The 14692-nt window shown below is 49.1% G+C and overlaps 1 protein-coding gene across 2 annotated transcripts; it reads right to left on the bottom strand.

Moving 5' to 3' along the window:
• Positions 1-282: 282 nt before the first annotated feature.
• Positions 283-14516, bottom strand: Pcdh12 (protocadherin 12). 2 transcript variants are annotated; one of them, XM_087180631.1, is made up of 4 exons: positions 11325-14516; positions 7737-7834; positions 4773-4924; positions 283-1045 (listed from the first exon to the last, which is right to left on the bottom strand). In XM_087180631.1, the coding sequence occupies exons 1-4, from the start codon at positions 14193-14195 to the stop codon at positions 723-725; spliced, it is 3444 nt and encodes a 1147-aa protein (XP_087036757.1). In that variant the 5' UTR covers positions 14196-14516; the 3' UTR covers positions 283-722. The 2 variants fall into 2 exon arrangements, with proteins under 2 accessions (XP_087036757.1, XP_004854364.2); XM_004854307.4 differs by having other exon boundaries at positions 283-1144; positions 11325-14514.
• Positions 14517-14692: the final 176 nt, after the last annotated feature.

Here is a 14692-nt window from a genome sequence, read left to right as displayed (position 1 = left end):
ATTGTGGGAAAATCAAATCTATTGTAAAGCCTGGTTCTTGGCTCATATAGATGTAGAGCATTTATATGAACTTTTTTTTGTCCTGGTTTTCCAGCTGAGAAGCAGATTACTTGATAACATAGGGGAGTGGGGCTGAGAGCACACATGTCCATCACCCACATGCCTGTCGCTGCACCGGACTGTGCCACTCCTCTCAAGCCCAGCATGACTTTCTTGCCAGGGAAGGAATAACAACTCTCACTGTGTTACAGTTCCCTCCTCGACAGGTCCAAACAGGAGAACAAGAGTTTGCTATTCCTTTATTTGTAGGACAGAGAGCACTGCCTGGTGTCCCCAGAATCTAGCCCTCCGACTCCAGTATCCAACAAAGCTACCCTCCCTGTTCTCAGTCCTCTGAGGCATCTGTTTTCCCTGAGGACTGGCCCTTTGCACTCTGTGTTTTCCCAGCAAACACCTCTATCCACACTGTGCCACACTGTCCCTGTTTTCCAAAAAATTCCCAGAGCCCCTTTCAAGGGGCTGTTCTGCTCAGGTAGCTGTTAGTCTGGGGGTCCTGCCTCCTCTGCTGGCCAGAAGTAGTCACACTAAAGTTCTGGGGCCAGCTCTGGTCGATGAGCTTTAAGATTTTAGAAAACAGCTCATATCCCCCTGATCCTCAGGGCCTGGGCTTTCCAGCATGTCCCAGGAGCCTCCTTCTTGCATCCAGAGGCCTTCAGCTGTGTTCACAGGTACCTGCTGCTGCCACTTCCGCTCCTGTCCTCAGCCCCCTTCTTTCCAGCTGGGCCCCCCTGCACCTCAGTCCCTGATGCTGCGCTGGTGGCCAGGTCCAGACTGAGGGTCCTGCCACAGACCGAGAGCCGCCGCAGCGCTTCAGAGGCAGCCTCCACAGGCACTCCGGACCGCTGCTCCAGCAGCATCTCCAGCAGCGAGCTCATCTCTGAGAGGAAGGTGCTGGCCAGCCTCGTGCCCGTTGGGCTCAGCTCAGGTGCTGCTGCTGCCTTCCCGAAGGTCTGGAAGGTCCTTGGCTCCTCCGAGACTGCAGCATCTGGAGACATCACATTATCTCTGTAATTGGTGGTGAGTGGCAGAGACAGCCTTGCCATCCAGGCCGGGTCAGGGGCGCTGAGCCGGTCCAGAGCCAGGCCTGCAGGGGACAGAGGGACATAGTGAGGGTCTGGCCTCAGGGGAGCACCAGATGGGCAGGGTGGGGCTATGGGTAGGCCAAGGGAAGGGGACAAAGGAGGGAAGGGAAATGGCAGAGGACAGAGGGGGTGGCGAGGCAGGGACAGGAAAAGGCCCTGACAGGGAAGCTTGCTGACAGGAAGGCTGCTGCCAAAGTGACAAAGGGCCAAGTGCCTGGTGGGGCCACGTGGGAGGTGGTGCCAGGAGGAAGACATTGAATTAAGGAACTATTCAGTGTGTCTGAAGAGCTTCCCTGCTCACAGTGTGTTTCAGGTCTAGGGGTCTTCCTCTCACTTGAGCATGGCCAGGAGGTTCATGCCTTGGAGAAACTTCTCCCTTTGCAGTACCCGATGAAGATTGGGGGGTGTGGATCCCCTTCCTTAGCCAAAGCTGGAGTTCCTCGCTTGGCACTGCCTTCTGTTCATATCCATCGAAACACTGACCACTTACTAGGTTCTTGTGTGTCACACCACTTACAAAATTATCTCATTTAAGGTCTGCACAGGGCTTGGAGGTCAAGAGTGTTATCTCCCTTTAACGGATGAGGAAACTGAATCTCAAAGCAGTTAAGTCACACATCTAATAGGCAAGCAAACCCGGATTTGCCCCCAGATCTGTTAACTCTGTAGGATTTGACCCCAGACACAATAACCTGAAGGCACTGGACTGGACCCTCTGGCACTGTCTGAAGAGTCGGCCCTTCGTTCCCCTGGATCCTCCAGGCCTGTTAGGGGCTGCACCGCCAACTGGCCCACATCCTCAACTCCTCACCCTTCACCTCTCAAGCAGCAGGAAACCCTGGCCTGGAGTCAGACTGGGAAGGGGCTGCCTGCCTGGGGCCTACCCTGGGAAAAGGACTCTGGCAGCAGCAGTGGCAAAGCAGTTTGGTGCCTAGGAATTTTTTAAATTGTCCCCTAATTCCCAATGCCACCTTCACACTTCTTTTCCTATTTCTTCAGCAGACCTGATAACAGAGGTGGAGCCAGAGGAAAGAAAGGAACGTATAAGTTTTATGGTTAAGAAACACTATCTTTAGGGAAAAAGAGGCCACACATCTAATTTAACATGTATTTAATGTTTGCTTCAGGTGAGCAGCTTTAAAATCTGTACAAGATTAAAAGTCTGAAAGGAGGCCAGGCATGGTAGCACACACCTATAATCTCATCACTCTAGGAGGATGAGGCAGAAGTATCAAAAGTTTAAACCCAGACCGGGGATTTAGCTCAATGGTGCCACCACCTGCCTTGTAACCGCAAGGTCCTGAGTTCGATCCCTGGTACAAAAATAAACACACAAAAAAGTTTAAGCCCAGCCTGAGCAATTTAGTGAGAGCCTGTCTCAAAAAAGGTCTGGGGGGCCGGGGATTTAGCTCAGTGGCACTGTACCGCTGTACCTGGTAAGCACAAGGCCCTGAGTTCAGTCCCCAGAACCAGGGGAAAAAAACACTGGCAGGAGATAGGTCAAAGTGTTAGCTGAAATTAATCCTGGCCAGAAGTGACTTTTTCCCTCTCTTGTTTATCTATATTTTTCTACATTAAATGAATACTGCTTATGTAATTTGAAAAAAATTATTCCAAAGTATAGCTAATCATTTTTTAATATTGATAAATGATTCTCTGTCTCTCATTTGGTTCTGGATGGTGGAGGCTGTGAGGCAGGCTTGAGTCCTTGCCCTGCTGGATCCTGGGGTCTGGCCTCACGCCTGGGACTTAGTGAATGTCTGTTGAATGATTAATGAACATAAATATTGATCCTCGACATTTGGGAACTGTAAACCTTAGTTCCATGAGACTCTGAGGTGATGAGCTTGGACAGAACTCTGGGTGGTACAGAATCAGACCTTTCCTTACATGGGTACAAGGGTCCACTTCAGGAGTGAAGTTTAGAGTGGGAAATCGCTGGGGTGAATGAGAACAGCTGAAAAGTGATGTTGACCTCAGCTGGCATCATCCTCTGAGCCCAGCTGCAGGGGGACTTTGAGCCCCCCTGGGTTTAACTTCTCGGCTTTGCCAGCTAGAAGCACTGTGACCTTCGGAAAATGGCTTAACCCCTCTGAGCTTCCTTTTCCCCTCACTAGTGCTGAGAAAGTAACACTCATCATTGTGAAAATTCAATGAGCTCATCCAGCCCTAAAATACTGCCATCATCCCAACCCCACGTGGGGCTTTTGTCTGATCACCATGACCCAGCTCCACCCCAGGCTTCAAGCCTGTGAGCAGCAAAAGGGCTTTCCTATCCTCACTTCCTCCCTGTCCCCCATCCAGTCCCTCATTGCCAAGGCAGGACAGCTTGGGGCTGACCCTCAGGTTTCATTCCAGAGCTGAGATAGAGATGAGACAGAACCCAAAGCTATACCTGCTAACCCTGTGTGGGTCCTCAGCACTTGAAATGTGGCTGGTGTGACTGAGAAACCAAATATTTCATTTTAATTCATTTAAATTTAAAGAGCCACACGTGGCCAGTGGCTACTGTATTGAACAGCACAGCACTGTAAAATTTAGTCACACTCCCTGTGCTAATAACCATTTGCTGCACAACCATAGGCAAATTATTAAACACCCTTGACCCTCAGTTTTTTTTCCTTTATGAAATGGGGATAATGAATAGCCCCTCTCACAAGATTTTCTCATGAGAAACTTAGAAAAAGGACTAGCATATAAAAAGCACTCAGTAAATGTGAGTTGTATTTTTTAACCAAGAGGAGAGCCATCCCTGCCATGCCTTCTGGACACTTGCAAGCGGATGGAGCACAGGAGAAATAGCTTGTTAACTACAGAAACAGAAGCCACAGCATAGGGCAGTCAGGTGCAAGGTGTGCTGCCAAAAGGGGCCTGATCTGTGTGTCCTCACAGGGGTGGGGTGGCTGGCAGAATCTTGAATTAAAGTTCACTTTATGTCCTAATTGTCCCAATTGTTTCTCTACCAAAAAAAATTTTTTTTGAGCTAAATCCCTGTCCCTTCCCCCTAAATTGTTTTGTTTCAATTAGAAGTGTTAGCACATTAAAGAGTTGGCTCAGTTGCCAAGGTGAAGGGCATTTACACACCACAGCACTGCAAATATGTAGTTTAAGAATTAAGACTGGGGGCCTGGGATTTAGCTCAGTGGGTTCGCCGCCTGCTGTGCAGGCACAAGGACCCGATTTCGATCCCTGGTACCAAAAAAAAAAAAAAAAAGAATTAAGACTGGCCCCACTTTGGCTTCCCTTCACTCACAGAGGAGCTAGGTGACTCTGAGCCTCTTTAGAGCTTAAGTTTTCTCCTCTGTAAATGGGAGCTAATAATATCCACCCCTGAGGTTTAAATGAGATAAGTGTATAAGGTGCTTCCTAGTGCCTGGCACACACAAAGAGCTCAGTAATTGTTCACAATTCTTAACATGATTTTTAAAATTAATAACCAAGGTAAAACTTGGTCTTTAGACAAAAGAATTCTTCCTGAGGCCCCAGGGGAAGTAAAATGTTGCTGATGTTCCTCCCCAGAAATAGAATGGCTGCTTCCCTGGGGTGGATTGGAGCAGAACTCTGAAGCCTCAGCACCTGAGAGAACTTCGAGGACAGAGGCAGGATTGGGTCGAGCTGTTGAGTCCCTACCTGTGTAGGGGTCCAGCAGGCTTGACAGCTCTTCTTCTAGCAGCCGCTTCACGGAGAGGTCCTCCTCCTGGTCTAAGGGCCCTTCCTCCAGGTCTGGTTCTGCCTGGCCACCAGCCCTAGCCCCTGGGCCATCCGTATCCGGGACTGCACTCCTGTGAAGGAAACCAGCCATTCACAAGTGGGGAATTCCCACATGGGTTTGCTCATTCATGCCAGCATTCATTTGTCCATATAGGGAACTGGACACATAACCTGGTCAAGACAGACCAACCTGGATTATGATTCTGGCCTTCCCACATACTCTTTCCTCATCTGTAAAATGGGAATAATACATAACATGCACCTCACAGGGTATTGTAAAATGAGACTGTGTAGGTACGGGGATTAGCATGGTGCCTGGCATGATGTAAGGACTCAGCAAGCAGAAGTGAACATGAATTCACGGGCATTGTCACTCACCTTTGTTCCTCCCATGCCTTTGCACAGCATTGAGCAAGAGTTCAGTAAACTTCTTGAGCCAATGCAAGGCATCCACCCATCATCAGCCAGGCTGATATCTGTCCCGTTCTCTGCTCTCTCACCAGTGCTGTGCACACAGTAGGTATTTAATAAACACTGTGGAACAAGTAACTGAACATTTCTTCCTTGCCATTTAAGCCAAATCTCACACCAGAAGAGGGGGCCTATGGAGGATTCTGCTGGGTGGGGCACCCTACAGATGCTCATATCTACCACCTATCTCCTGCTGGCTCCACCCTGGCCCCTCTATCCCATGGAGCCTCATCACAACAGATGCAAAGGCTCCCTGAAGGGCTTTAAGGCTTAGGAGTCTGTCCTGGTTGTAGCCCCCCCCCCCCAACCACATGGCCATTTCTGCTGCTAGGAAGAGGCTAGTGGGAGGTGACAACTAGGGTTTATTGAGCTATGATTCTTAGCCCTCATGCCACACAAGGTACATGTGCTGTCTCACTCTAACCTTTCACACATGTGAGGGATTCTCTTGTCACCAAATAAGAAAACTAAGATTTCGGAAGATTTTGCAGCTTCCCCAAGGACCTCATGGATTACACAAAAAGCAAGAATTCAAATCCAGGCCAATGTGACTCTAAAATGTGTACTGTTCAGGCTCAGAAAAGGATACTCCAAAATGAAGGCCTCAGAAGCAAAGTTTCTCTCTGACCTTCTCTGCCCTTGGCTTGTTCTTTATTTCCTCTAAGGCAAGCCATAGAAACTAGAGTTCCTCTTAGAGGTTTCCCCAAGGTAGGTAATAGAAATCAGACCCCTTTTCCTCAAAGGTAGCCATAAAAGCCAAAAACATTAGCCTGAATTTTCCCTCACCTTTCAGTGCAAGAGTTGGCCATAAAGAAATTCTCTGACCTACCTTGTTTTATTGTAGGTCATAAGATCCCCCTTCCAGAAAGGTCCTGCCCCACACTTGGAAGGAAGGAATGCTACACAGAGAGGCCAAGAAAAATCTGAATATATAAACCTTGTTGAGTTTCCCCCTTAGTCTATTTCCATTAGCTCATTCCCTTGCTGTCCAATCATATTTCACACAGCCGTCCCTGCTTCATTGAATGTAAGCATAAAAATAGTTCACCTGCATCTTTGGGTCTTCAATCCGAAGGCTCCTATATCACATAAAACTATAATCAAAAACTTGTTCTATAGTTTTTCTTCTGTTAATCTATGGCCAGTTTATATCAGCAGACTCAAATATTGAAACTTCCGAGAAAATGTGAAGTTCCCTACAGTACTCACCCTTGCTGTACGCTACCTCTCACCATCCTTGCCAAAAAGAAGCTGTAAATTATCAGGACAAAAGCACTGAAGAGGAATCAGGAGTGCTGAGAGCTGGTCCTAGCTTTGCCATTTACTTGCTATGTGACCTTGAGCAAAGTCACTTGAAGGGGAAAGGACTTAGAATTGCTTGTGTACCTGCTAGGTGCCAGGAACTGGGATATTTAGAAAACATTTGATCATTAAATTCTTACCCCATCACTATAAGAGAGACGGCATGGCCTCCATTTTACAAATGGAGAAACTGAGTCCTAAGAGATTATCTAAGTAGCTCAAGGTTACATAGCTTGGTTGGATCAAACTTGGAGCCTCCATTTATCCATTTGTATTGAGAAAGTAGATTTGATGTCCTCTAGAGTTCTCTGAAAGTCTACAACTCGCAGCCATGTCAGCTATATGCTCAAACATGCACATGATGATGGAGAATAATTTCAAAACCTTACAAAGCTGAACATTCAAGGAGTTATGGAAAACTGCCTTCATGGTCTTTGGCAGAGGACTGGCATGGTTGCTAAAGCCATTCACTTCACTTCACTTCACTGTTTTCAGAATGTTGTCTCCATGTTGCCACAAGTATTGCAGGTAATACAGTACATTCATATGAAGAGCAATCTTGGGGCTAAAATGCCTTCATTCTTTGCACCTCTTTTATGAGAATTACATTTAATTACTAATTGATAAGTAGCAGCTTCCTATATAAAGTAGGAGACTACCACATTTTTGCTATCATGATTGGCTGGGCCTGCTGCTGTTCCTAATAAGATATTCTGAATTCCATTTTATCAATAAAGTTTGATTTAACAAATAAGAAAAAGAAAAAAAAATAAAGTCTACAACTGCCTAAAGAGGCACACCCACAGGTCCACATCCGAATATATTATGTTTGTGGGTCAAGAGAAAGCAAGGTGAAAGTTACTGATTCTAAGCTAAGCTTTAGCACTTCAGTAATCAGGGAACAGATAATCAGAGCTCAGGATGAAATAATTTCCTTCGAGACTCTGGGTCCTGTAAATACTACAAATACAGTAGCCCCAGGACCCAGGACGCTGCCTGCTACACTCAACCAGGGACCAGTGTCAAGGATATACATGCCCTTCCTCCCTCATTGAGGCTGCAGGGGTGCGGGGCGGCCCCAAACATGTGTGGGGGCTACGTGCTGCTTACCTGCCGCCGCCAGACTTGGCCAAGTACTTATTTCCCCGGTGGTTCGGTTTGGGCTGGAATTGGCCCTGATGCAGCAAGGACAGCAGCTGGGAGATTTGCTACAAGACAGGAAAAATCTGTTGACTCCACACAATTCCGACCCAGCACACTTCCTCGCCGGATGTTTCTCTCAACACTGGTGCTTTCTTTTTATAGTCTTTCCTCTGGCTTCAGATGTCTGTGTGATCAGATGGGGGATGGTTCCTTGTGATGGAGACAGGGACCTGGGGCGCAGGGCCCCCACCTTGCCATGTCGCTCAGGACCCAGTTGTCTGAGGGACAGTGTGGGGACCCTCTGAGCCCATCCCCTCACGCTCGTTCCCCTGAGTGACCTGCTCCTAGTTGACTCTGTGGATGGGGTAAAAAAGGCATTTCCTGATCATAAAGGCATTATTACTTAGATAAGGATTGTCCTCAAGAGTTATTTTCCCCTTTTTGCAGTATTTGAACACTCCAGCCAATTTATGTGGGCCAGATGTAACACTTTGCAAGAGAAAGCTAAACAGTGTCATTTAATCATTCATTTGTTCACCCTTTCATTCATCGAACAAGGATTTAATAAGTGGTTGTTTGGGCCAGGCATGATGCTTGCTGTAGGAATAAGAATGAGAAAGAGATTCTATTTGCTGCGCTCTGGGAGCTCCCGGCCCACCCATCAGGAAAGCAGGGAAGTGTGGTTACAACAGGGGCCTGCATCTGAGTGTTGGGAAAGGATGGGGTGCATAGGAGCAGAGGGGGGCCTCTTGAAAGCAACTTAGAACAGGGAGGAAGTGTGTGGCGGTGAGTGGTACTGGGGAAGTTTATTCATTTCTTTTATTTATTTTCTTTTGAAACAAGGCTCTTACTCTGTTGCCAGGCTGGCCTTGAACTCCTGGGCTCAAGTGTCCTCCTGCCTTAGCCTCCCACATAGCTGGGACTGCAGCCACACCACTGTGACGACCTGCTCTCATTTATTTCAACAAATGTTTCTTGGGTTCCTACCACATGCCAAGTAGCTCTGCTCAGACTCAAGACTGACCAGGAGCTGGGCAGGTAGGAGAGTGAGGTCTGGCTGAGGGGCGAGAGGGCTGCAGCAGGAGTGCTGCAAACTGAAAGGCTGGAGAAGGGGGTGAAGTGGTCTGTCAGTGCCAGACCCTTCAGGGCCTTGGGAGAAAGAGGCAACGGACCAGGTCCTGAAAGACTGAGTTCTAGTTCAAGGTCATTTCTAGCCTGTTGGAAAACACCAGGCAGGGTTCTAGACCTACTCAGGCCTTAGTCTCGTCATCTCTTATCTCTAAGTGAAGCTGATTTTCTTCATAGCATTGTCAGTGCTAATTAGATGCTTTTAAATAGTTAAACCTTTGCGAATGCAGAGTTTAGGTTGATACTCTTAGAAATGCTTCTTTCACCTCTGGGGCCCAATCTCATTCTTCCTTGGGGAGGCCCAGGAGGGCCAACCTCTGAGGAGAGTTGGAAGAGGAAGGTGCTGGGGACTGGAGTTTTACTGGGACTTGGGAGGGTCAGGGCCCCCTTGCTGGCCTCAGCAGATCCCACCTGCCACCCTAGGCCCAGAAGTCCTCATAAGGCAACTGCTACCCTTTGCCCAAGTGACACTCTACATGCCAAGCTCTGTGCTGAATGTGCCAGTCAGGGTCACTTCAGAGGAAAAACACAGACTCTAGGTTCAGTCATTTTCAGGTTCATGTTCTAAATCTGTTCCTGTCCTAGTTCTTATCTATGTGGCCTTGAGTAATTACATACACGTTCTAAGCCTCAGTTTCCTTAACAGTAAAAAAAAAAAGAAAAAAGTAAACAGTAATGAGACCCAGATCCTGTGACAGACACCCAGGAACTGTCTGGTGGTGTATAATCTTCACAGCAGCCCAAGAGACAAGATTGGTGACACTCATTTTGCACAGGTGGAACCTGAAGCTCACAGGCTGCATAGCAATTAAGGCTGGAACTTGAACTCAGATGAGATTCTGCTGGGTGCTGTGCTGCTGCCAAAACATGAGCATTGGGCATCTTAGTCTCTTACCTTCAAGCTGACTCCAAATGGACACCTCTCCTTCCATCACCCAGTGCTATCACCCACACTGCCTGCTCCCTGCTGTCCTGTGCTCCAGCACCCAGCACAGTGTTTGGCACAAAGAGTTCATCCAGAAGGGCGGGGGATTTAGCTCAGCGGTTCCGCCGCCTGCCTTGAAAGTGAAAGGTCCCGAGTTTGATCCCCGGTACCAAACAAAAAAGATTTCATCTAGAAATAAGGGATGAATGATGAGGGGATAGAGGGCTCTGGGCCTCAGGGAGCCCAGGGCATGATTCCTAAGAGAGCAGTCGGGCCCTCTCCAGGTGGCTTCCTGGGAAGGGGGCATGGGAAGGAAACTGTCCTTGCTCCACAGGAAACCTGAGCTGGTGGCCTGGCCAAACAGAAGAGTGCTGTGAGCAGACAGCCTGGCACAGTGAAAGCACTCTTGAGTTCAGAGGACCAGATAAGAGTATGATATCAGGCACTGTCCCTGAAAGGATTCCCCATTTGTGTCTGGTAAATTCCGAGTCACACACTTGGCAGCTTGCCATTCATCATCCTATTTTGCCTTTTTTTTGGTACCAGGGATCGAACTTGGGACCTTTTTCTTGCAAGGGAGCCAGTGGAACCACTGAGCTAAATCCCTGGTCCTCATCATCCTATTTAATCCTCACCCTGCAGAGAGATAGACACAGGGTAAGTTTGGCATTGTAATCCTTACTTTATAGATGAAAAAAATGAGGATCTGCTGTTGAAGGATTTGCCCAAGGTTGCCTGGCTCCTAAGAGGCTGTGTTGAAAGTTGAACTCAGATCTGTCTAATTCCAAAGTTAAAAAGTTCTTTCTGTTGTTGATCCTACAGCACCAGCTAGTAAGCATTTGGGGTCATATGCAGTCCTGGAGCCTGGGGTCAGTGGTACCCAGGCTGGCCTGTTTCATAAGGAGTCAGCCCAGAGGCAGTGAGGGCAGATAAAGAGCAGAGATGCAGGAGTAAAGTAGCCTTTTGCTGAGCACTCACCATATGCCAGATGCACCATTCTACTGGCATTAAGTGCATTGACTCATTTTATCTTTAAGCAAACTTGGGAGATAGGTGCTGTAAACATGGACATCTTCAACAAAGAAGCTGCGTAACAGCTGTGAGTAACAGCTAGGAAGAGGTAGAGCCAGGATTCAGACCCAGGCAACCTGCTCCTAAGCTTGTATTCATAATCACTACATTTTGTGTCTACTTGTGCCAGGCTTTATAAAAATTAACTGATCAAATCCTCAGGACAACTCTATGAGGCAGAAACTCTTACTATCATTTCTAATTTAACATTAAGGAAATGAAGGCTCAGAGACAGTAAGTAATTTGCTCAGGATCACACAGTGAAGATCTGTTGACCCTGGAATCATTGCTACTCAAAGAAAGCATTCATTATAAAGTGCTGGGTGAGCCTAAGGAATAAATATAAGGAATATGAGGGGAGTAGGGGTGTCTGATGCTGCTGGAAGTAATCCAGGGGTGACCAGAGAAAGAGCTGCCCGTGCCCAAGGTACCTGAACAGGAGGAGAATCCACAGTGATCTCCTCCACAGGGTTCCGCTCTGCAAAGGCAGCCACAGACAACCGGACCAGGCTCCGCAGAATCTGATGGGGGCTTGATTCTTTCTCAGGGGACACTTTGCTGTTGAGATGCCGCTGCCGCCTCAGGGTTGCAGAGGAGGCTGGTGGGCTCTGTGGCACCGCCTCGCTGCTCTGCTCTCCAGCCAGCCTTCCAGTGGGGCAGCCCTTCAGGGGCCTTGCCCTGGCCTGGCCCGGCGTGGGTGGGGACTCCAGAAGATTCAGGTTCTCCCGGGAGGCATTCCTCTGCCTGGGGTGGTTGAAAAGGAGGTTGACAGTGTCCTGCAGCTCTCTGCTCTCCGCCAGGGCTCCCTGGTTGCCTTGGTTACGAAGGGTCCGATACAGGGTTGGTGTGAGGTGAAAGGGAGCCTGCAGGCAAGGGTCCCAGCCTGCTTCAACCGTGGCTTCCTTGCCTGCATCCTTGTGGGACTCCTCGACTTGTCCAGGTTCGTCTGCCTGGCCCCTGAGCATAGGCACCAAATGTATGTCTGCCTTCTGAATGTGTTTCTGGGGCCTCCTGGGTTGCTGGCGGTAGGTGGACTCAGCTTCCCGACAGTTGTAGGCCCTGTTGTCTTTCTTCTCTGTCCGGCAGATGGACATGAACAGAACCAAGATCAACCCAAAGATGGCCAGCAGTACAGCCAGGCAAATCACCATTAGCACGGACGTGCTCAGGACCCTGGGGTCATGAACAGCATCCCTCAGGTGGTCAACACTAGTGACAAACATGACCCTCAAAAGGACTTGGGTCTGCAAGGAAGGGCTGCCCCGGTCTTCTACCACTATCTCTAGCTCCCACTGACTCCCAATGAGGCTGCTGCCATTGGTGATATTGATGAATAGCTGCCCCAGGTCTGGGCTAAGGCCAAAGAGATGGGCCTCATTCCCACTTCGAATGCTGTAATGGAGCTCTCCATTTGCCCCTGAGTCTGCATCTTTTGCCACAATCGTCACCAACAGGAATGGCCGGGAACTGTGAGGGGCCAGTGGTAGTGTATCAGCACCTACTGGATCCAAGCCATTGGGAGTCTCAATGGGCACCAGAAGGTGGCCTGTGGAGGCATTTACAAGCACCACGAGGCTGGCCTTTCCATTGCTGAGCACAGGATGACTCACCTCTGGGGCGTTATCATTGGCGTCCAAGAGGCTGATCCACACAGAGATGCTGGATGCAAGCTGGGGTTGACCTCTGTCCTCTGCTATCACCTGGAGCTCAAAGCTGGCCATCTCTTCATAATCCAGTGACCTCTGAGCAGTGAGCTCTCCTGTGTCTGGGTCAATGGCTACTAAGTGAGAAAGTGGGGAGTCCTGGATGCGGTATGAGATTTCTCCGTTAATGCCCAAGTCTGCATCATGGGCCTTGATGGTGATGAGGTGAAGAGAGGGTAGGTTGTTTTCCCGAGTGGAGACCTCATACCAGCTCTTCTCAAACACAGGTGCATTGTCATTGGCATCACTGATCTGAATGTTGAGCTGTTTCTCGGCTGATAAGGGGTGGGCTCCTTGGTCCTGGGCTAACAGAGTAAGGGTGTATTTGGGCCATTGTTCTCTGTCCAGTGTGGCATTGGTTAGCAGCATGTATGTGTTCCCATTAGTCCTTTTCAGCCTGAAATGGTCCAAATCTTGATTCAGCCAACAGTGGACTAGACCATTCTTTCCTGAGTCCAAGTCATCTGCCATGACAAGAGCAATAAAACTATCCTTGGGAAGAGCTTCAGATACCAGTGACGACTGGGAGGCCCATGTGATGTGGATGCTTGGGGCATTGTCATTGACATCCAGAACCTTGATGAAGACTTTGCAATAGGCTGGGATGGAATTGGGACCCAGGTCTCGTGCCTGGACATCCACCTCATAGGCAGGATTCTTCTCATAGTCTAGGGGTTGACGCAGAGTGACCTGGCCTGTCTTAGCATCGATGCTGAAGGTGTGCAACACCTCCAGAGGTATGTGCTTGCCAAGGAAGAACTCTACCTCCCCATTGGGGCCTTGGTCAGGGTCTGTGGCAGTCAGGTTTATGAGGAAAGTGCCAGGGGCAGCATCTTCTCGAATTTGTAGTTCCAGGGAACTCTCAGCAAACACAGGGCTATTGTCATTGGAATCCAGGACATTGACCTTGATCAAGCTGGTGCCTGACCTGGGGGGGTTCCCACTGTCATAGGCAGTCAACACCAGATCAAAAAATGAGCGGACTTCCCGGTCCAAAGCCTTCACCACCACAAGTTCTGCATGTTTGGTCTCATTAGGCCCCACAATGACATCCAGGGCAAAGTGCTCACTGGGGGCCAGGCTGTAGGAGTACACAGTGTTAGGGCCAGTGTCTGGGTCAAAGGCTCTGTCCAGGGGGATCCGAGTGTGTAGAGAGGCACTCTCAGAGATTTCCAGCTCCTGCTCCCCTTTAGGAAACTGTGGCTGGTGGTCATTGATGTCCACCACTTGGATATCCACATGGATCAGAGCCAGCTCCTCTTTTACAAGCACGTCAAAGGAAACCAGGCAGGGATCCTGCTGCTGGCATAGGTACTCTCTATCCAGCCGCCTCACAGTGCTGATCAAGCCATCCTCAGTGCCCACCAGAATGGGGAGTGCCTGAGGCAGCTGCAAGACCTGGAAGGTAGCTCTCACTGGCCCAGACCTCTCATCCCAAGCCAGTTCCCAGGACAGCTTCCCTATCACTGTGCCAGATGGCACTTCCTCTCTCACTTGGTATTTCACTGTGAGAGTGGCCACCTCCTGACAGTCCCCTGAAAGGAACAAGTAGCTACCTGGCCCCAAAAGCCCCAGCAGAAACTGCAGAAGTGGCTTCATGCTTACCACCGATTCAGAAACCGCTAGAGCTCTTCAATGTCTGGGCAAGTCCTCCAGTGTTTCCTGGATGGCTTAATTAGCCCCGTTCTCCGGCCCCCAGACCGGCAGACACAACCTCGTCCCATAATTAGAAGATGGTGGAACAAATAGGATTCCCAGGCAAGGCCATCTTCATTGGAAGCAATCTGAGAGGTATAAGTACCGATGAAATAAAATCACCAGTCCACAGGAACAGTGATGGGTGAGAGCTGGTCCAAGAGCGACTTGACCCAGAAGAGCAGGATGTGAGGATCTAATTTCCAAATAGTTACTATGGGGGGAAACAGAGAAGCAGCTTTTTCCTATGGAAACCCCACCTACAGGAAAAGGGAGGGCTGTGAATTTCAATGCCAATTAGAGAAAGAGCATTTCCTGTGAAGCTGAGTGGCCTGTCGCTGAGGAGGATGAGGGGAGGATGAGTCCGGGGCCTCCGGGGACAGGCTGGATGGGAAGGTGCT

This window comes from Heterocephalus glaber, unplaced genomic scaffold, assembly GCF_053883595.1.
Source record: "Heterocephalus glaber isolate CG9 unplaced genomic scaffold, H.glaber_assembly_v1.0 deba00001463, whole genome shotgun sequence".
NCBI classification, from domain to species: domain Eukaryota; kingdom Metazoa; phylum Chordata; class Mammalia; order Rodentia; family Bathyergidae; genus Heterocephalus; species Heterocephalus glaber.
This window is presented reverse-complemented; position numbering and strand designations above follow the sequence as displayed.

Coding starts and splice junctions, on each gene's coding strand:
- Pcdh12 (XM_004854307.4), bottom strand. CDS start 14,195: ATGAAGCCACTTCTGCAGTTTCTGCTGGGGCTTTTGGGGCCAGGTAGC. Junction 7,835..11,324: donor TGGATTCTCCTCCTGTTCAG/GTACCTTGGGCA, acceptor CCTGTCTTGTAG/CAAATCTCCCAGCTGCTGTC. Junction 4,925..7,736: donor GCCAAGTCTGGCGGCGGCAG/GTAAGCAGCACG, acceptor TTTCCTTCACAG/GAGTGCAGTCCCGGATACGG.